A 20876-nucleotide genomic window follows, 5' to 3' on the forward strand; every position below is an offset into this window, starting at 1 on the left:
GAATTATTTTTAAGACTTTGTTTTCTGACATATTCTTTTTTTTTTTTTTTACCATAGGCAGGTTTTCACAGGTCTACTATGCTTCTATTTCCCTTATGTTAAAGTCCCACTGGGGTTCATGGGCGGTTCAAATATCGCTGGTCGCATGTGGTCATCGATACCTTTGTGTCGTCCTTGAGCAACATACTAAAACCTATGCAGTGCAGTGGGAATGAGTCATTGGAGGTGTTCAGATGTGCCAAAGGCGCAGATTGGCAGCCCAGCTTCCACCAGTCTGTCTCATGGCAGCTGTGGCTTTCTTACCAGCACGAGGTGACCAAGCTGCACATTACGCATTACAACTAGGCATGCCATGCTGCAGCTTGCATTGCTGATCCGTGCTGTTTACAATAACTTGATAAAAGCTACTCGGGAGTCCGGACAGATCTCCCCTAAACCCCAAATAAAGTAGTCTAAAACAAACATGTTTTTTGTTCTACTTGGGATGTCTCTGGCAACACCGCTTTCCAACTGGTCTCTTGATACCCAATTATCTCTCACATAGATACGGGGGTTTTAATTGTCCATGCACTTTATGAATGGATTTATGAAGTCCAAGTGTGCTCAGTGCTCACAGGCATGTGCCCGTGTCAACAGGAAGGCAGGTCCCACATTTGTTATAATGTTTCCATTCTACTGGCATTACTGATTAACTGCATGTTGATCACGAGCGCTCCAGGTGTAGGTTCCGGCTCTTGACGGGGTTACCATAGATACACCTCAACAGTTTTGATCCCATGATACCCCGCGCCACGGCGAGGGCCGACTACAGTCTCGTTTGGATTGTGCCACCACATGCTCTGTGCGCATTCTGTGCACTGCACTTCAACTGTGCACAGACGGCACTGGTGCAATTTTAGAGACTTCAGATTTAGTTTAAGACGACTAATTTTAATAGTTAAGCCTACTAATGCTTTACCAAAATGCGTTAGTGTTATAATGGGCAGTGCGCATCACAAATACGCGCAAATAGTGATCAATTATCCAGACCAGAGCACTTGACATCGAATGATGAATGCCGAAAAGCCAAACTTTCTGTCGCAGCCTGTCGTTAAGAATGTTTTCATGTACCGTAACGGAGACCAACATTACGAGGCCCGGCGGATAGTGATTAACCAGAAGAGAGTGTGCAACTTTGAGACTTTACTGCGGGAAGTGACTAGCGGGATCCAAGCGCCCTTCGGAGCCGTGAGGAACATCTACACGCCCAGAGGTGGACACAAGGTGGACCGACTGGAGAGCCTGCAGAGTGGAGAGCAGTACGTAGCTGCAGGCAGAGAGAGGTTCAAAAAACTCGAGTAAGACCTGATAAAAGTGTCATGTAAATGTTGTTATAATCCTATTTTTTCTGTTTTTAATTTCATTTATATATTTATTTTGCATATACCTGGTGCACAAAGGGAGTGTATCCCTGGCCCTAGGGAAATTCCTAAGGGAAACCTTTGTTTATGGACACACTCAGGAGTATTCAAGGCCATAAATAACTTATTTCAGCCATTTGGAGTCACCAGCCAGTGTACTCTTTGTGCCTGGAAGGGCATCCAACACAACACAGATAAACACATTTTCAACAGACAAATGTAGAAAATGTTTTTGGTTATTAATTGTTTGTCAATGTTATGTAAAAGTCATAATAACATCTCAAAATTTCATTTATAGTTACTTAGAGATTGGCCCAAGAAAGAGAAGGATGCTGCAGGCTCTTCCTCTACAGGTAAGTAGAATGTTAAATCCCATGCCATTTATTCAACATAGATTCAAAATAGGCAAAAATAATACTGAGTTAGTTATTTACTTTGCCTGTATGAAGTTTTAATATCACAGTCATACATGAGTTGAGTCAGTTAAGTGTTTGGCAGCCTATAAATACTTTCTGTGGAACAAGCATCCATAATTTACACAGGTGTGTCAATCAGCTGTTTAATCTGGGTGTGTCTGCATGAGGAATATGCTCAGGTTCCACTCACACTTTTGTGTAGCTGTGCATGATGACACTTATTCACGGGAGAGGATGTACAGAGCTGGATTCATTGTAAACAGCAGTTAAAATGTAGCAACATCAGCATAACCACAGCTACACACCTAGCACAAGAATAAACCAAGAATGGGCTGATTACTCATGTGTTGATTTTTAATGAATGTATTGGGGACATAGGGTCATAGCTGCCATTTCTACATTTGAGTCTAAATCTGCTGCTAAATGCAACATGTATGAGGCATCTTGGAACGACTTTGCAGCTCTCTGCCACTCAGCCACTTTGTATGGGCCTAAGAAAGATTAACTAAGCAGTGTAGCATTGAGCAGTCCTTTCATTTGTTCTGTCACTTAGTTGCGGTCTCAGTGACAATGTATTATTCATTTATGGATCATAATCACCCCTTCTAATTTATGCAAATTTAATACACTGCACTGCTATGATGTAACCGTCAAAGTGAGTGAGAGCACCTAAAAGTCTTAAGACTTTTTGACCTTAATGCATCGCAAGTTCTAGAGGAAACTACAAATGAGCAGAAGCAGATAGATGTAGATATTTCTTAAAAACAGTTAAACAAAAACTTCATGTACAGAATGTACATGTTGTGATAAAATCAAATTTATGATCAACAACAACCCTGCTTAACAGCATCAAATTCAAATCTAATTAAACTCTAAGACAAGCCCAGTGCAAATTACTATACAAAGGGAACTGGTGATTTGCAGTCACAACCCCACAAAGAAAAATAGAAAGGAAATAAATTACCACATGCAAATCACACAAACCAAATCAGAACGGCAGTCCTTAAGGTTCACAATGTTTTCTTATCAGCTGGCACTGAGAGACTAAATCACCACAGATAACCTGGAGGGCTGTGCTGTTGTACGGCTGCTCTGATTACCTGCTGAGCAAAACGAGCCAATTTAGTTCACAAGGACCTGCCCCTCGTCACCGGCCCACTTGTGCAGCTGATTATGTGGATTAAGGACAAGGACCATCAAGTAACTTCAGCATTTGTTTGTCTTTTCTTTCATTTTGATAGCTTTAAATAAAATGCAGACTGTTGTGCTAACACAGTTCCACCTTTAAAATAACGTAAGATTTACATTGCAGACAAGAGTTGACAAAATCCATCATAATGTGGTATATGCGTCCACACAGAAACACCTCACCTGTATGCAGTAAGAGTAGAATACAACATTTGTCAGGTATGTCATATTATATTTTATTGTTCTATTGCCTTTAAGAAGAAAGTCATCATCTTCTTCTGAAAGGTCACACTTCACTGTGATTGGTTAAATCCAGCTGTCAGTCATCAACCTTACAGAAGCTAACCAATAGGAGAAGTGGGAGGGTAAAGTGTTTGAGTACATATCTGCAAAAAATTGAAAATAAAAAAAGGTAACTCACAATTGGAGATACACTGATATAGGTTATAGATATAGGTTGGCCGATCAGGTCTATATTTACACTTTTTAGCGCATCAGCTGTCAGCCTTAAATCTCCAGCACAGGCCGATGTTTTCTTTTGGTCAACTTGCTGCCTAAAGAATACACATAATGCTTTATTTGAATACGTTATTGCAAAGAGATAACTGTTCAAAATGTGACTACCTACTAACTCTCTTAAAGGTTTGTGGTAAAAAAGAGCTATTGGCTGAATCTATAGTAAATTTCAATTACAACATTTGGGGAAAATAATCTAAATGGGCCCTACATATTGGCCCAAAAACATCAGCGGAGGTGATTGGCCATCGGTTGCTCTGGATTCCAAACAATTGGCACTGGCATCAGCCATGAAAAAACCCTATAAGCCTATAAAGCCCTGTATAGTATATTATATTTGTTGATAAATGGTATGTGTTTTGGTGCTGCTGTATCGTGCATTGCACTTTTTTTCTTGTTGAATTCTTGTGTAGTCCCTGTAGCCCTCTGTTGCCGGGGTGCACGCACAGACCCCAAAAGACTTCTTAATAGTCTTCCTGCTCTCTTATCAGGCTCTCTGAGGGCAGGATCTCAGCTTGTTGTCACACAGGGTTACGGCTGTTGGGATGGGGCCTGCAGCGCTACTTTTCTTCGCCCTTACCACCTCCAGGATTAGGGAGGCCTCATTCTTTTGCTGTCATAGGGATAAAATTGATTCCCTGTGTGTTAACAATGCATCTTTCTTTATGGCCTCCAGGGACAAAATTCTTTTAATATCACAATATCCTGTTTTTATTGCCCCAGGTTAGTGAAGAGACAAGAGATGAACTCAGAACCCCAGCTCAAAAAGAGTTGGGACACAACATAATGAGTAATAGTTATGATCTCAAAAATTATGTGTGATTATTTTATTCTCAAGAGAATAAATGCCATAGCAGAGGTTGAAATATTGTTTTGCCATTTCATGACAAATATTGGCAGAATATTCCATAGTATGGCATTAAGCATGTGTCTAGATCCATGGAGACAAGCAGGTAAATTACAGGTCAGATCTGTGGAGAGGCCTGTCTCCTCAATATAAGAATGCATGTTTTCAAAGGTCTTACATGATGCTTTGTACAGTTGTTCACATTGGCAAACATTCTGATAAAGTATATTTGCAGAATTATGAGTTTTCCTCTTGCCAAACTGCTGACGTTATTATGGACCACACAGACTGTTCCCTGCAGGTCTTTTCCCTAAAGCTCCCAAACATCAGATGTACTCAGGCACTTGTGTTATTAAGAGATGCCCTTAAACTCCCGCAGGACAGACTGCTCCACTTTACTATTAGTGATAATAAGTACAGAATGTACAGGCACATAGGTAAACAGTCTGTACACGACACCCGCTGACTTTGTTTTACAGGTAAAACCTCCACCACAAAACAGGATCATGGTGTCAGCGCGTTTTCTGAAGCCAATCAAGGAGCCATGCCCCATATTGTGAGACTTGACATTCAAATAGTGTATTTAACTAAACATTAAATTACTTAAACATTCACTTTACTTTCTTAAGTGTTGTTGCCAATGGTGATGTCTTGAACCCAGCCATGAGGTTGCTGATCCATCAGAGGATGCTGGGACAGTTTGATAAGATCCTGGAGATGGTCACAGAGAAGATGGGTTTGAGGGTCCTAGGGGGAGTGCGCAGGTACTACAATGCCATTATATGTCTACTGTCTTTCTCTTTTTTGTAAACATAACATGCATACATCAGTAGGACTACATTATACATTAGTAAGGGGTTTAACCATAACAGAGCTGTATTTTTATATTGTATCTCATGTTATGTGACATTTGGGTTTTGAAGGTTCAAAGAAGATGGCATTTCCATATTTTATGTACAATATTTTATCGCATAATTACTCTATTTAGGAGAGTATATGATTGGCTTAATGTAATAGTACAACTATGGTTATGCAATAAATCCAATTTTAATGTGATTTGAAGCAGAGTTCAGGAGGAATACATTTAACTTTTTTTGGCAATAAAAAGTCTGTATTGTCTATGTGCAGGAAATTAATATTGAACACCATTTTTATTTATTTTTGATAAAACAATAAAATAAGTCTGCACTGTTCAATAAACAATGCAGATTTTAATATGAATACATCATTTACTTTTCTTATTTTTTCTACCAATCTAACTGATGTTAACTATATATTCTCTCTATGTGTGTGTGTGTGGGGGTGTGTGTGTGTGTGTGTGTGTATATATATAGTCTGTACACCTATGAGGGCCAACAGGTGACTGATGGGAACCAGCTGGAGAGTGGTCAGCTCTATGTGGCAGTGGGGAGGGACAAGTTCAAGAAGCTGCCCTACATTGACCTACTTTTCTCCAAACCTCGGGGGATGAGAAGGTATAATATCTGCATTCCTGACAAGTGACCTTTACAATTTCAACTAATTTGTTTATTCTCCATATGGAGTGGATGTTACAGAAGACCTCTTGGCTCAAAAATGCCAAATGAAGTCTGTAATATAATATTTGTAACTAAGTTTACATTGCCTGCCACATTAATAGATGTCATAACAGCGTAATCTTGCCCAAGTGTTGGTGTTCATTAAATGTATGTTTACATTTGTCGCTATGTGGCACTAATTACCCCTCCAGGACTAGTGTTTACTCTGAGGTGCCTTCCTCAGGCAGTATGCATCGTATATGTATTATAATTTATGGAAAAATATAGGGTAGTCCTCAAATTAACATGTCATGAAACAACCCAAACAGAAGTAAGGTATTGTTTATGTTTATTATTAATGTGCCATGAGGCTCTCTATGTTCTCCATGGGGTCCATATTTTACCCTTTTTTGTTTGTTTGCAGAATGAAAGCTTACTCTCTACCACCAATCTACAGAATGTCAAAGCAAAATGGGACTGTAAGTGGACAAATATGGTAATGATTTAAAAGTTGTAAAAAAAATAATAAATGTGTGCGCTATTTTCTTAATACATATTTTTGGATTGAGTATATTGTTTATTGTCTGTTTTTGCTCAAGAATAAAACAGACATTACTTAATATGCTGATGGTGTTTTATTACTACTGCATAGTATTGCTATATAAATACACTGGTAGTTTACTCAACAAGTTTTTAGCTTGTAGTCATTTGGAAATATCATCACATGTATCTATTTCTAGTAAATAAACATCATCCTTTTTAATTTAATTTATTGTTTTTAATGGTAACAAAAACATTTATTTTCAGATTAGTTTTCTCTTTTGTCAGCCCTGTATGCCTTTGAATACTATAGTAATAGCATTTTTACTCATACTAGGGTAAGTCCATGGTGCAGTCCAGTGACAGTGGAGAAACAGACCCTGAAGCCTCTCCTTCTGGTCTGAACGGCAACAGTAAGGAGCACCTGTCCTCCATCGTCAGGGAGATCTCTCAAGCTCGACTCATCTCACTGAGGAAGAGGAGGAGTGGACAGAGTATGGCACTGGGTAGCACTGACCAGGGTAGGACCTACACAGCACTACAGCACAAATATCATAACACATTATGTCTTTAGTGTCTTTAAAGCACAACCTACAAAACAAGAATCTGAAGAACATGACAAACTTGCAGAGAGAAAAATATCAAATTATTTAGCATGACTTTTCCAATATTTGACACTATGCACATTTGCTTTACCAATATAAAATACATATTTCAAAATAATCACTACATTGCAAACTTGCTAATTGACTTTACATCTTACCTTATTTATTGGCATTGGAAGGAAGATATTGCAGATTTCTAAAACTACCCACTCGTCATATGTATAACATGAATGTAACTGCATTAAAAATGTATGCAATATGTAGTTTTGATTCTAACCTTATGTAAGCTGCTACTGCTGTAATTGTCCACTGAGTGGCACTGTTGCTCTTTTCAAATATGTAAGCCAGTGGTCCTAGAATGATGACATTAATCGCTTTTACAAGAAACACATTACGTCACTTTCCCGGCTTGTGATTAGCCTGTTCAGACTCCTTACAAAGCCTCCAATACCCCCAGATTATAATGTAGTAAAACAGCAAGACAGATTTAAATGTCAGTATCTTTTTATAGTATTTTTTTCATGCCAGTCATTGTGTAAGTTAGCTAAAATGTCTGCTTATTCCTTCGTTATAAATTTGTTTTCTTTCCAGACCAGTGAGCTTATTGTAACTGGTTGTGTGTGGTGCGATAACATGACGTCACCCTGTGGCCAATGATAGATGTGGCCTGTTTTCTCCTCTGCTGGGAGACTTGACAGCACATGCCTAAAGGAGCATGGAGAATTGTTTTAGAGGAGATGGCATTTTGCATCAAACAGCAGTTTAAAGAAGGTGTATGCATGTGTGGACCCTGTAATGGCAGCCTCAAAATTCTTCAAATCTATGTGGCATACCAGTAGCATAGATGAACCACCCTGTAGCCTTATTATTGGTCCCCTTGGGTGACATTGAGCAAAGATTAAATTAACAGAGTGACTGCTCACAAAACAAGATCAGGCACGAGACAAGAGCGCTTGAGATACTTAAAAACATTTCACATGGTTGTTCACCCTTGATTGTTTGACCCCTAATGACATCTGCTTGACTTTGTGGTTAGATCCAGGCACTGCTGTCTCTGTCCGTGGTCCTGAATGCATCCCCACACTTTCTGTTCTGTATATCTCCCCCATAGCTCTACTTTGTTTTATGTCGGTTAGTTTGTTTGGGGACTCACAGTCAGTGCAGTTGTGTGGTTTTGTGTGCACACTGAGTATAAAGTAAACACACACGGTATGGCTGCCAAGATGAAATGCAGCCAAAAAGTTGTCTCGCTGGTAGAAGTTAGAGAAAGATCACAGCATGAATCCAGCTCAAAAACAAAACAGCTAAAACAACACCAAGAACATTCATACATTCAGCCTTTTCCTTTTAGCAATTATGGATGAGTGGAGCCTGTTCTAGCAGCTGTGGACCTCAGGCGGTGTGCTCCCTGGACAGTTGTATAGCCAACCTTTCACTCTCACATTCATTCTTCTTTTCTTTTGACTGCTCCTTTCTTCTCCTGTGGTTGCAACAGTAAATCATCTGCTTCCATCATCCCCATTGATTGGTTAGATGCAGACCTCTGTACTGAATATCAATTTTTTACATAGCACAAGAAAACCCTTTTTTTTTTTTTGCTTGCGTTATAAAATACAAAGATTACACCGACTAGTTGCTTGATTAATTAAAGGTGAAGTAATCATTTCAGGTTCCTATACAATTATACAACGACACATTTGTGTAAAAATAAAGCTGTGTGGGAGAGGATCCACCACCTACTTGTATCTTTTGAGATGTTATTGCCTGGAAAGTGTAGCATTAGCATCGTCTACCTTCATGGGGACAACCAGGTGATGCCAACAGGCCAAGTTACAGATCAGATCTGTGAAGAGGCCAACCCACTTGCATAAAAAAGGATGTTTTTCAAGTTTTTCAGTGGAACATTCAAGCAAAGAAAAACATCTCCATGGACAAGCAGGTGGTGGACCCTCCCCACACAGCTTTATTTTTACACAAATGTGTCGTTGTATAATTGTATAGGAACCTGAAATGATTACAAAGGACTCATAGCAGCAGGATGGCATATTTCAGGTTGTATGTTTTCTGAAGGAAGTGGGATTATCTTGTGGCTTTCCAATTATTTTTGCTCAAAGAAAAGACTAGTGCATTAACTATCACTGCTTTAAAATAGACATTTTTTTCTATGTCCATACTGTGTCTTCTTGCACCGCTCCTGGCCTTTTCTGCTCATTAGAGTGGTGATCGACAAGAGCCACAAGTACTTTTGCAAAGGTCACGAAATGAATTCAACTTTAAACATGACCTAAACCTTAAACAACAAGGTGCTTCATAACTGCACTTTCAATTCACTTGGGGACAACTTGACCAACCTATTTAAAAACATGGCCTGTTTGTATGAAGCCAATTAGCAGTTGTTGTATTGCCAAAATGAGTTGGGGATGTTTATCAGAGGGCACCTTTGTGACTATGTGGTTTGGTTAATAACCTGGAAGGATGGAGAAGAAAATGAAATGAGAATTGGGGGACTGACAGGAACAGATGTTTTGACAGGCGAAGGGGACACGGCATGTGAAAAGAAAGTTGAAAAAAATAATGGACATGGTTTCCAAATGTGGAATAAAAGGTTGAGATGATGAAGGCAAGGCATTACGAAGAAAAGACTTCCAGAGTACAGGTGGAAGTGAGCAGCGACTATAATGAAACAGCCTTAGAAGCCATAGACACAGCGGCGGAGGAATAAAAAGCACACAAGATATTGAAGGGTAGGGGGTAGGTGGGGGTTCAACATAATTGCCTTTCATTTGGATAATCTCTCCATTTAGAGTCATCAAAGCAGAATTTTACTTGCCTCTGCCCCTTGCTGAGGCCAAATTACAGCTCGGGAAATCAACAAAAGAAGCTGGGTACTCCAGGAGGCGAGGTGGACAGAGCGGAGAGGGAGAGAAAGAGAGGGTCTTTTGACAGACATGGCCATGGAGTGTTTACTGATTATATGCGCCCCTTGTACATGCCTTGATGTAGTGCATTAACGCAATCTACAGTAACTCAAGGTTGCTTTTTATTGATTCACATGTCTTACGTTTATGTAAGAACTGAAGCATGGTCTTTGTGTCCAGTAGAGAATTAAAATAGCCTAATGTGCTGTATAGATGTATAGTTGCACTTAGCATGCAGCAGTGTTTTTGCCATGTAAACCTTCAGAATTATTGGATAGAGATTGTGTGCATAAAAGTTTGCTAAAGTTACACTAACAGGACAAGAATAATTCATTGCTCAAACATGACCTCATTTTCAGACCTAAAATATTTACAGTAAGTTAGGCCTGTCAAAAAGATTGGTACCCAGATTCTAATCAATACTGAAACTAGAATGAGATGTAGATCACATGATAATATAAAATAAATGGTTCTCATTTTGTGTTGAAAACTAAATGCTATTATTTTAAGAAGGAGTGATCATTAGGGTCGAAACCAGTACAAATATCAAGTATCAAAATCAATTTTTATATCGCGACAACAACATACAGCATACTATACATCACAATATCATTAAAAGTAATTAATTATGAATGGTGATACTCAAATATATGACAGTAAACCAGTGAACAGTGCAGATATTATTATATATGGCATGGAGTTTTTGGTTTATCATCTGGAAGAGCAGAATAAGTGAGGGTACTGTCAGTTTAGATTTGTGTTATGTTTAAACTACTAAGCTGGATAAAAAAGTTAGGAGCATTTCATATTGAAATGTACTTAAAATGTCAATCTCTTTTCATGTAGCAACACTGCTTTATGTTCATATGGGGTTCCTCCATTTACAGTTGCAATAGCTGATTCAATTTCTGCAACATTTTATTTCCAATGCAGTTTGATTAAAAGTAAAGTATGTTTAAAGGGATGTTTCTAGCTTTCAAAAGATTTAAGTCTTAGAAATATTGCTTCATATTTAAGCACGCTGGGGGTGTTGTTCCCTTAACACATCCAGCCAGATCGCTCGACTTCTGGTGTCATGCAAAGTGAGGGTGCTTTGGGGAATTAGCCCTGTTAGCATATGTATCTGCTAGGCCTGTCAGAAAGAAACAGTTCAAAACAGTATGTAGAGCCAGAGAACATGCATAAAGGGTAGACTGTCTTAAATCACATGTCATTGGAGAAGCTAAGTATGAAAGATGGCAACATTTAAATATTTTTTTTCTTCAACTTCAGGAAAAGTATAGTTTGCTTTAGAAGTCTTTTTACATCTGTGTGTGCGCGGGTGTGTGTATACTTGTGTCACATGACTAACATCTCAGACAACATGGCGGTCCCCTCCTCTTCTCCTTCCTTTCATCTTCCTCTTTTCATAGCTGCAAAAAAAGGTTGTCCATGACCCTTTGATGCAGGATTACAGGATAAAAGAGGAAACTAGGCCTATAATCTCCCACATTAATCTGTTAACATATGTTTTAGCTGTGACATGTTGCAGAAGTGGATATGACATACAAAATATAGGTTATATTTATGCGGTTGTGAGGGTGTGTCACTTATGATCTTGCATATTAGACTTCTAAAGAGGTGAGCAGTTTAATAAGTGTATGCACTCTGTATATTTCAAACACTAAAACACTAAACATTTTAAAGTTAGTTAACATATCACTAGCAGAGAGGTTAGCACATCTCCCAGCACGTGAATTTGACCTCAGATTAATTCACAAAAGCGCTTGGCCTTTTATCTCATCGTCTTACTAAGTGAATTTAAATGTTGCGAATTGATTGTGAATACTTAAGTAATTGTTGCTTAGTGAATAAATTCAAACTTAAATCAATAATTACAACTTTTGACACACTCTAATTACTACTACTATATTTTTTAATATATCAACTTCATCCATGACCCAAAATTGAAGTTGAGAAATCACACATGGTATCTGAAATGTGAACATGGTTTTAAAACATGTATCTGTAGATGGAGCCAGTGCTCTGTATGCATACTATAGAAGTCCCAAATGTAACACAGAGGATGTGTCAGAGTGGTGCAGAGAATGACATTTATGAACTGAGTTTCTCCAGAAAAGTTATTGTAGTTTATAATCACTTCATCTTCTGTGCTTTATTGCTTTCTTTCCTTGATCAACAGTCATTTATAACCTTAGCTTTCATAAAAGTGGCAGCCGGCGCAATTTATAAGAGTAATTATAGCCACTTAGAGATGCATCCTGGTTGTAGCTCACGCTGACTGATGAGACGCAGCATCATGTCTGAATTGCAGGTGTGCCCTGCATGTGTTTCAATGAGAAATATGTTGTTTTGTTGCATACACACATGAATGCTCACTGCAATGGGGAAAACAGAACCCAGTGATTTTAATGATGAGCCCGAGGAGCTGGTCTAAATATTGTATTTAATGTGGTTTAGCTGAAATCCTGTTACGATGTTTGGAGTTGTGGTACTAGCTGAGCCTCTGCTTACTGCTTACAGACACTTGGTCTTTCTGCTAATGAATGCAGAAGATTACCATAAAATATTCTTAAAGAGGTCCCTTATTATTACCATAACGTTTCATCTCCCACCATGGCTAAACTTCAATCAGTTTTGCATTTGAAATGCATTAAATGTCTCCATAAACTCTTGTAATCTCTGCCAAGTCATTTTTCTTCTTCAACTGTAAAGTGTGAAAGAGGAGCCTAATATTAGAGATGTTAATGATTTCTGTTTTGTCTCTGAGTCGAGGCTTGAATTTTCAGTCTCATAGTGTTTTAGAGCACTCTGTAATTATGTTGTTTACCAGAGCGTATACTGTGTTTCTTTAATGATGGTTGGGGTTAATTACTGTAAGGCCTTTGATGCACATGCCCATATCAGACCAAAACTGTATACTCATGTTGCACTTCCACATACCTAATGCAGAGCTGATTGCTTCAATTAAAAAGTATTTAGTTTGTAGCGAGCGTCAGTATAATGCACCTCATTAACACGAGCACTCATAGTCGCACTCACATACTGTAAATAACACAGTGAGGTCTGTGAAGGTTTGGTTTTAACAAGCTCATCTGCAAAACACTTTAATATAGCACCTCAATTGATATTAATATTTATGCTTCAGAACCTCTATATACAAAAGTAATCAGACTTTTGATGTAGAATGGAGTCGAAAGCAATATTTGACAGATAGGGGTTGCAGATTGTTTTGAACAATTTTTACTGTAATGAAATCACAATAAAAAACAAAACAGATGGTCCAAGTGTTCTGTGACAAAATTATATTACAGTACAATGGAAAAAGTACATTAGATAACATTAGACAAGTTCACTCTCCCAGACTGAATGATGTAATAGTAACAGTAAGGATACAGACAGCGATAAAGCGTCACAGCACAGTTAAACTAATGATGATGAAAAGCAGCTAATGTCATGTGTGTATTTAAAATGAGCTCCTGACCTTCACTTCTGCCGTCTCCTGTTCCTTGTGCCTCTGTTAAATGTTTACGAGCACTCCTTGGCACACTTCCATTGTCTGCTCAAGTTGTTTACCTGCGTTTATAGAAAGGGCAGCTCCTTTCCGCCACTAGATGTCACTCCTGTGCTGTTATGATACAGTTGATGGTTTGAATGAGGCCAGAGTAAATAAAAGCATCATTATATGAAGAAAGGCTGAGATGGTTTTATGAAATGATGTAATAAGTCTGGATATTTATTGATAAGGGAAATAATGTCTTTTGGTTTTATTTGGACTGGAGGTAGGATGAACTTTCAGGTTTAGCAGCAAATAAACTTTTTACAGTGGTAGTTAAACGTCTGAATGGGATTGAGAGAATTACCCGCTAACTGTAAGTCTCTATAACTGTGTCATTTGTAGATGATGTGGAGGGGAGAGGCGAGGGGAGAAGCACGGGGGAGGATGACCTTCAGAACCAGACCGAGCAGCAGGTATGTCATGTACATTTTACGCATTCAATTATTCATTCTCTGCTGCATATTCACCTGTCATTCACCGGCCACAGCAACTTTGGGCCTGAAAGAGGGCAAACCATCATTTTAATTCACTAAAGCACATTCTGAGAAAAGCTGTAACTTGTGGAATAGGTTTTTATTTATTACATTTACAAAACTGGTTTGAGTAACAATACCGTTAATAGTAGTTAGTAGTCTCTGTAGTAGTACTGAAAAGGAAATGTACATTGCATTGAATGGTTGTCAAAGTTATGCTTTTGTGGGTTATTTTATTTATCGATTTAGTTTTTGTACTCTCACAATTATTATTAGTCATTATATTTTAGTATCCATACCAATTATAATTCATTTTAGCACCTTTGTTGACACTTAAGACTCTTTATAAAAAATTAACATGCAACAACTGTACTGTACACATGTATTTGGGTGTTGACTGTTGATGCAAATGATTAAACATCCAGAAATCAAATATTTCAAAGTGTAAAACTAAAACAGCTGGACTTGGGGTTTGGGCTTTGATTATACTGTACAGTCATTGTCTTTAATTTAGTAAAATAATTATTAAAAGAATCATTAAAATGTGAACCATCTCGTGATTTCTAAAACTCATAAACAAAATTGTGGAACTCAACATAAAAGCATATAAAAGCACTATATAATACTTTTCTATATCTCCATGTATTCTCCAATTTATATTTACCAACCATTCTTTTCAACATAACACATTTTCAGCAAATATACACTTTTTTTTTTTCTGGCATTTGTCTTTACAGAACTCTTCCCCAAACAATAAAGAAACTGCAAAAGGAAATGATTTGCCCTCGGATGAGACTCCCAGTCCAACCGATGCCCATGTGTCCAAGGATGACCCTGGTGAACCCACAGTAGGAGACGAGAAGCAGGACTCAAACGAACAAGAAAACTCTCCATCAGACGTGGTCAATAATGCAGACACAGATGAGAAATGCCCTGCAGAGGAAAGCACGAGCCAGGGGCAGGGACCTTGTGATAAGACTCTGGACAGTAATGAGAAAGAGGGCGAGGAATCTAGCAAAGGTGGACAAAATGATCAAGACAGAAGTGCAGAAGGAGTGGAGGAAGTAGACAGTGGGAAGGGGGTGAACGGCAGCCATGATGGAAGTAATGATGCAGACACAGGGGAGGAGCAGAAAGAACAGAAAGAAGACAGCAACGATGTGGATAAGGCCCAGGCAGATAATGAGACCAAAGAGGCTAAAAGTAGCGATGCTAACAGGGAAGAGGAGGGGGCAGACGGTAACAAAGACACAGAGCAGTCAGAAGAGGTCAATGGAGAGGTCAGCGGACAAGATGACGAGGTGAAGAGTGAAGCGGAGCTAGACGTGGACAAGAAAAATCCTGAAACAGACAAAGAGAAAGAATGAGAAGAAGATAATTGATATTACATTTTTTAAAAGTAGTGCTAAAAGCTACTCAGAACTACTGTGACAGAGTAAATATATAGAAAACAAAGCTGTGAAGTATATTTTATATATTTAGGTGACCTCTCTCACAAGTCATACCAAATACCAAAGTTCAGAAATATATTTTACAGAAGTACAGGGTAAACATAACCATAACCATTCTATAATTGTTCATACTGCACACTGATCAGACATAATGATAATCTTAAAGGTGCACAATGTAACTTTTCAGATTGGGGATCCTCCACCTGCTTGTCTCCATGGAGATTTTATATATACACACACACACACCTTTAAGGTCATGGCCCAGATTATCGCTTCATTGTGGGATCTGGTACTAGTGGGTGAAAATATTAGGCAGCAGCTGAACTTGTGTCAGAAATGTTGATGTGTTAGAAGACAACTTGGAAAATATATCGGCAACTTTGACAAGCTTCTGTGCAGTTCTGTAAAGAAGAAAGTGTGTGTTTTTAGAACTCCACTTTTACCTGATTAGTGTGCATCCATCCAAATGTATGTACTCTTGAGTAGAGCATAGTCATGACATTACCTTATTATCCAAAGTTTTAATAGAATTGTGGATTATATTATATCACAAGCACAGGAACAGTTTAATTAGTATTTATATTTAATCATTATTGCTGTTTGCACTATACGGTGCTCAAAACAATTAGACAGAAGTGTAAACTGGTGTATTCCTATTTTCAGGTACTTATTTGTCTTTCATTCATAATCAGAAGGTTCAAATTATTTGGAAAAAGTTAATTTATTGATGGACCAAAGATAAAGAATAATTACACTGCACTCTTAAGTATGCTACATGTATGGATGTTAAGTTGCTAAACATGATGTTTGTTTAATTTATACAAAAATAAAATTAAGAAACATCCCTTCAAGAATATTTTCTGTTATATATTGGTTATAATGTGTTGGCGTAAAAGAATAAAAACAAATGTACATGATAAAAAATGTGCTGAAAATAAAAGAAAAAGTGTAACAAAGTATATAAAGTAGCACATATGTAGTGCATATGTGGCATATAATGATAATACAAAAAAGACAAAGTTTTTTTCTTTTACTCCATTCAAAACAAAGGCAGTTTAGCCTGGCCAGCCCAGACTATAAACTGTTCTAAAACTTTACTAAGATGTATAGGAGCTGGCTCACTGACCTCTTTGTACTTGACATTTAAGTCAAACTATTCCAGACTAAACATAACAAAGGACTATCGATGCTTCAATATTAATATTCAAAATAAAAAGTAGTCAAATTGAATGACTCACCCAAGATTTATATAGGTACCATTTTAGTACACTGGTCAGTGTATAAATGGTCAAAGTTGGTTGTTATAACATTGAACTACTACTACTACATGCAACAAACTAATGTGTATTGTAGTATTTCTCTATTCCTCTTAGCCTTTTATGGTTGCACTGACTTTGTAATATTCATCTGTCAGTAGCCATAATGCGATTGCCTGATTACCTCATATTTGTCCATCTCTTTTTTCATTCACCCTAATAGCATTTTCCTATGATGAAGAGTTGAAGAAAACTGTAACCTGCCTCCCACCACTAAAGGCTGTGAACCAAAGTGTGAAGTCTGATCTAATTCCATGCACGGCCTCTCTGCTCACCATCTGAGCTGTCGGCTGTTTTATGACTCAATGTCCCACAGGGGCAACATCATGGCTGCTGCAAGAGAGAAAGACATAAGGAGCAAGGGCCATCCGCTGTGACTCATAGAGGTGATGATCCGTACGCTGCTATTTGTGGAGTTACTATCAATTCAGTGTGATCCCCTGCAAGCCTCAAAGTACGCCTGTGGGTGAGTATGTAGTTAATAACAGCATCCCTTTTTCCTAAATGACTCCCCTGGTACATTGCTATAGTGCTTCCAGCCTAATGAAGGTGTAGTTTGTTGTGCTGAAAGTTAGAAACATCTGGATTGTTAGTAACTTTGAGAATTGTTTTAACATTATGAATCAAAATACCCTCTAACTGTAAACAGCAAAAAATGTAACCTGATTATATTCATTTTGGGCTTGGGACTAGCACATGGCCACAGCGCCTTGTGAATGCCAGATCCAGTCTGATTTTAGAAGATAAGAAGGGTTGGGTCTGATACTCTCAGCAATTTTCCATCCCAGTACTAACCAGGTGTCATAGTGGGCCAGTAGTGGTTCTAGCGTGTACTGTTGTTGTGTCCTTATGCAAGACACTCCACCCACCTTGCCTAATATAAATGTGGTGTGTGTGTGTGTGAGTAATTGATGGTGGTCAGACATGCTGAAGGCAACAAATTGGCAAACCCCATTTCTGTCAGTCTACGCTGAGGGCAGTTGTGGCTAACTTACCATCACCGGTTGTGGAGTTAATGAAAAATGCTACGTAAAGTGTTTCTGAGTCTCCAAACAAATCAGACAGAAATTGCAAACATGATGTACACAAGTTGCGATGTTAGTCATTTATTTTTTTATGTTCATTTAAAAATAGACACTGTTTTCATATTATGCATTTGATGAATATATTATTCTTCATATATCTTTCTTTCTTTCATTGTGTGCAGGATACAACTTCAGTTATATTGAGTGATTTTTAGTTATTCAAGAGAAACAAAAATTGGATTCAGCTTTGGTCCAATACGGAATTTAAAAAAGCTCACATCTGACAGCAAGAAACTACATGTACACTAAACTACTAATCCGACCATTATGGATGAACAAACTGTTGTTGTTGTTTCCTCTGCAGCTGTAATTTAACTGTTTCCAAGGTACAACCAAATTACACAGTGTTTCATATTAGTTAAAAACACAAGACTGGCTTCCATGTGGTCTGGATTTTGGATTAGTAGGGTACTACCCTAAAAGGTCAACTTACATAATCATACCAGAAAATTAGATTGCCTCAGCATTTTTCTTGTGAGCAGTGTATCTTTATATGGCACTGTGATAACCACACACATGTACTTTAGCTATATAATAAATACAAAGAATGAAGAAATAATGCCTATATAGAGAGAATGAAATAAATTGACTTCCACCACACACGTGAAACCTTTACAAAATGTATTTGGTAAGTCTGTATGTGTTTTTGTTTAGCATCACAGATGATATAGCTTCAAGTCTTACATGAATGCAGGAAGGCTTCGTAAAATGAATACAGCACACCTGCTGTTGTTTGCAGAGCTGCTTGTTTTGTAGCACATTCGTGGAGGTGATAAGACTTGGGCATTCACTTTCCACATGCTCACTACAGATTTATAACTATTAGCACACGATTATATCCATTGAGTGAACAAACTTAATTTGTTTGTGCAACTGGCCTTTGTATTCTACACCTGTCTGTTTTGCTTTCATCAAAGTTCAAGTCAATTAATCCTGTCTGAAGAGTTATTGGTAGAGACAAGGTCAATTGGCCAATAACAAGAATCGCATAGAGACTAGCTAAACCCTTAATTTCAAGTTGTACGCGCACATTCATGAAGCCAGGAACCAGCAACTACAAATGGAAGCTATCTATTTTGCTAGAATCTGGTGCAGAGCTTCTCCGTTATGGGCTTAAAGTCTTTGTACATTGTCTCATAAAATAAAGACAAAACTAAAATAAACTAAGCTGTTTGGCTGAACAACCATTACAAAAAAGAGAGCTCACATTACAGCTTAGCAAAAGTCTATAATAAATTAATTTCATTGCATTTTTGTATGAGTCAAAGGGTGCAACGTATGTGTCTACCTGTTTTCTATGCTTTACAATCTAGCACTAACAATAGTCACTAAAAGTCTTTTAAAAAGTTCAGAGGCTGTATTGTGCTTTGTATTCTTGGCATATTGTTTGGTTAAGATAAAAACATAAGCATGATTTAAAGAACCTATTTTTTGTGAACCCAGAACTACTACTCATGTAAGCTGACCTTTTCAAAGGAAATGTACTCAGTCACAAACATCCCCTCACACACTTCACTGGTCCTCTTCAGGAGGTCTGTGTCAGGTCTCTGCTTTAGCATTGGAGGGCTGGATGTTCTGGACTTTGGACAGTGTGACTGGTACTTTGCCTTCTCCTGGGGTGGGTGCTCTCATGATGGGGGGCCCTGAGAAAAAACAAGTAAAAGACCTTGAGGCTTTTCTTTTGTTTTTTAGTTTTTCATGTTGGAACAAAGTCTTACCAACTGTTGCTTGCAGATCTGCCAACCTCTCCTTAAACTTCTGCTGCAGATAGAGCTCTTCTTTGGAGTAGCCTTTAGCAAAAGCAGACAACAGAAGACCCACTGCCATAGACGTGCCTCCCACACAGAACAGAATCGCTCCAGTCAATTTGCACACATCCAGTGCTCGATTGAAGCCAACTGCTTGGCTGTTGAAAACAGCATAAATAAATAAATAAATAAATAAAAAATAAAAAAAATTATAAATGATTAAAAAGCAAATATTTAAAATTCTGTAAGCAAAGACATATTTGTTCAGAGACGCATCTATACCTGTCAACAAAAAGCAGATCATCTTCACCAAAAGCCTCGATCCTGGCTGGAGTAGCATAACCCACCAGGACCACTATGAAGCCTGCAAACAAGACTAACGCTCCGAACGCGAGACAGACCTGGGACAGAAACAGTGTGTAAATGGAATTAAAGCCATAAAAACATAATTTTAAAAATATGTCTTTAATGTTACCTTCCAGAGTAAAGAGCTCCACCTGCTCGGTGATCTCTGAATCTGAAAATCTTCATCACGTTCCCAAATTGAAGCTGTGCATTCCTCATAAAACTACCATTGGACACACTAATGTTAAAACAACATTTGAGCTCAACATTGCAGGGCACATGTTGATTGTTTGTACCTGATGTAGGTAAGAGCGGACTCCGTACTGCTGGTAGTGGCCCGTGGTTTGGGCTGGGTCTGTGTAGTCAGATCCACAGATCTCTGTGCAGGACGTCATCCTTCACATCTGTCAATCTGCTGCAGACACAAACAGATCAATACAAGAGTACACATTGTTTTCAAAGAAGCACATTTTATCAACCTTTTGAAATGATGAATGGTGCCACTGGAAAACAATCCCAGTCCCACAGTCTGAGATACTTGCTGACTGTTACATAACACAGTACTGAGGGGATGGCTGCCTCAGTACATTGAGATTAATGATGCATTCCTTTTGTCTGCCTCTATCAAATAACCCATGGAATATTACATTTTCTGCCACTTCAGCGCCAGTATAGCTATGGCTGGAGGCACACTGTTGTTTGTTTCTCTAGAAATGTTCATGCTCGAGTCATGGATTAAGTAGAACTTGACTTTTTTCAAGGTCAGGAAAATATACATTCAAAAAATGTAATTGTGCATTTGCTAATTATATGAATAGATAAGTTAACAGAATGTTTCAGGATGAACAGTTGTCTTGATATGGTTTCCTTTATGGAAGTATTGGCTTGTAAGTCTTATGTGTCTCTGATAGTGGAAAAGCTCAGGGTGAGATGTTGAGTGGGACTTTCTTGG

The 20876-nt window shown here is 38.2% G+C and overlaps 2 protein-coding genes across 4 annotated transcripts in view; one reads left to right on the plus strand and one right to left on the minus strand.

Annotated features, from left to right (window-relative positions):
* Positions 1–809: 809 nt before the first annotated feature.
* Positions 810–16279, plus strand: LOC117384206 (doublecortin domain-containing protein 2-like). Its single transcript, XM_033981494.2, has 9 exons — positions 810–1337; positions 1699–1753; positions 4847–4923; positions 4997–5131; positions 5702–5842; positions 6309–6363; positions 6762–6945; positions 13849–13919; positions 14717–16279. The coding sequence occupies exons 1-9, from the start codon at positions 1048–1050 to the stop codon at positions 15344–15346; spliced, it is 1638 nt and encodes a 545-aa protein (XP_033837385.2). The 5' UTR covers positions 810–1047; the 3' UTR covers positions 15347–16279.
* A 1550-nt stretch (positions 16280–17829) lies between these two features.
* Positions 17830–20876, minus strand: part of nrsn1 (neurensin 1) — a 131577-nt gene continuing 128530 nt past the window's right edge. For 2 of the 3 annotated variants that reach the window (XM_055228049.1, XM_055228048.1), the window contains 5 exons: positions 20221–20339; positions 20055–20147; positions 19862–19980; positions 19550–19737; positions 17830–19474 (listed from right to left, as the gene is read on the minus strand). In XM_055228049.1, the coding sequence (XP_055084024.1) occupies positions 19371–19474; positions 19550–19737; positions 19862–19980; positions 20055–20147; positions 20221–20319 (603 nt within the window). In that variant the 5' untranslated portion in view covers positions 20320–20339 and the 3' untranslated portion in view covers positions 17830–19370. The remainder of the gene's footprint in view (positions 19475–19549; positions 19738–19861; positions 19981–20054; positions 20148–20220; positions 20340–20876) is intronic. The other variant, XM_033981208.2, reaches the window with a different exon arrangement.

Source organism: Periophthalmus magnuspinnatus, chromosome 16 (assembly GCF_009829125.3).
Source record: "Periophthalmus magnuspinnatus isolate fPerMag1 chromosome 16, fPerMag1.2.pri, whole genome shotgun sequence".
NCBI classification, from domain to species: domain Eukaryota; kingdom Metazoa; phylum Chordata; class Actinopteri; order Gobiiformes; family Gobiidae; genus Periophthalmus; species Periophthalmus magnuspinnatus.

Excerpts from the sequence above, each read along its gene's own strand:
- LOC117384206 (XM_033981494.2), top strand. The coding sequence starts at position 1,048 with ATGATGAATGCCGAAAAGCCAAACTTTCTGTCGCAGCCTGTCGTTAAG. Across the intron at positions 1,338-1,698 it reads GAGAGGTTCAAAAAACTCGA|TTACTTAGAGATTGGCCCAA; the intron begins GTAAGACCTGAT and ends TTTCATTTATAG. Across the intron at positions 5,843-6,308 it reads AAACCTCGGGGGATGAGAAG|AATGAAAGCTTACTCTCTAC; the intron begins GTATAATATCTG and ends GTTTGTTTGCAG.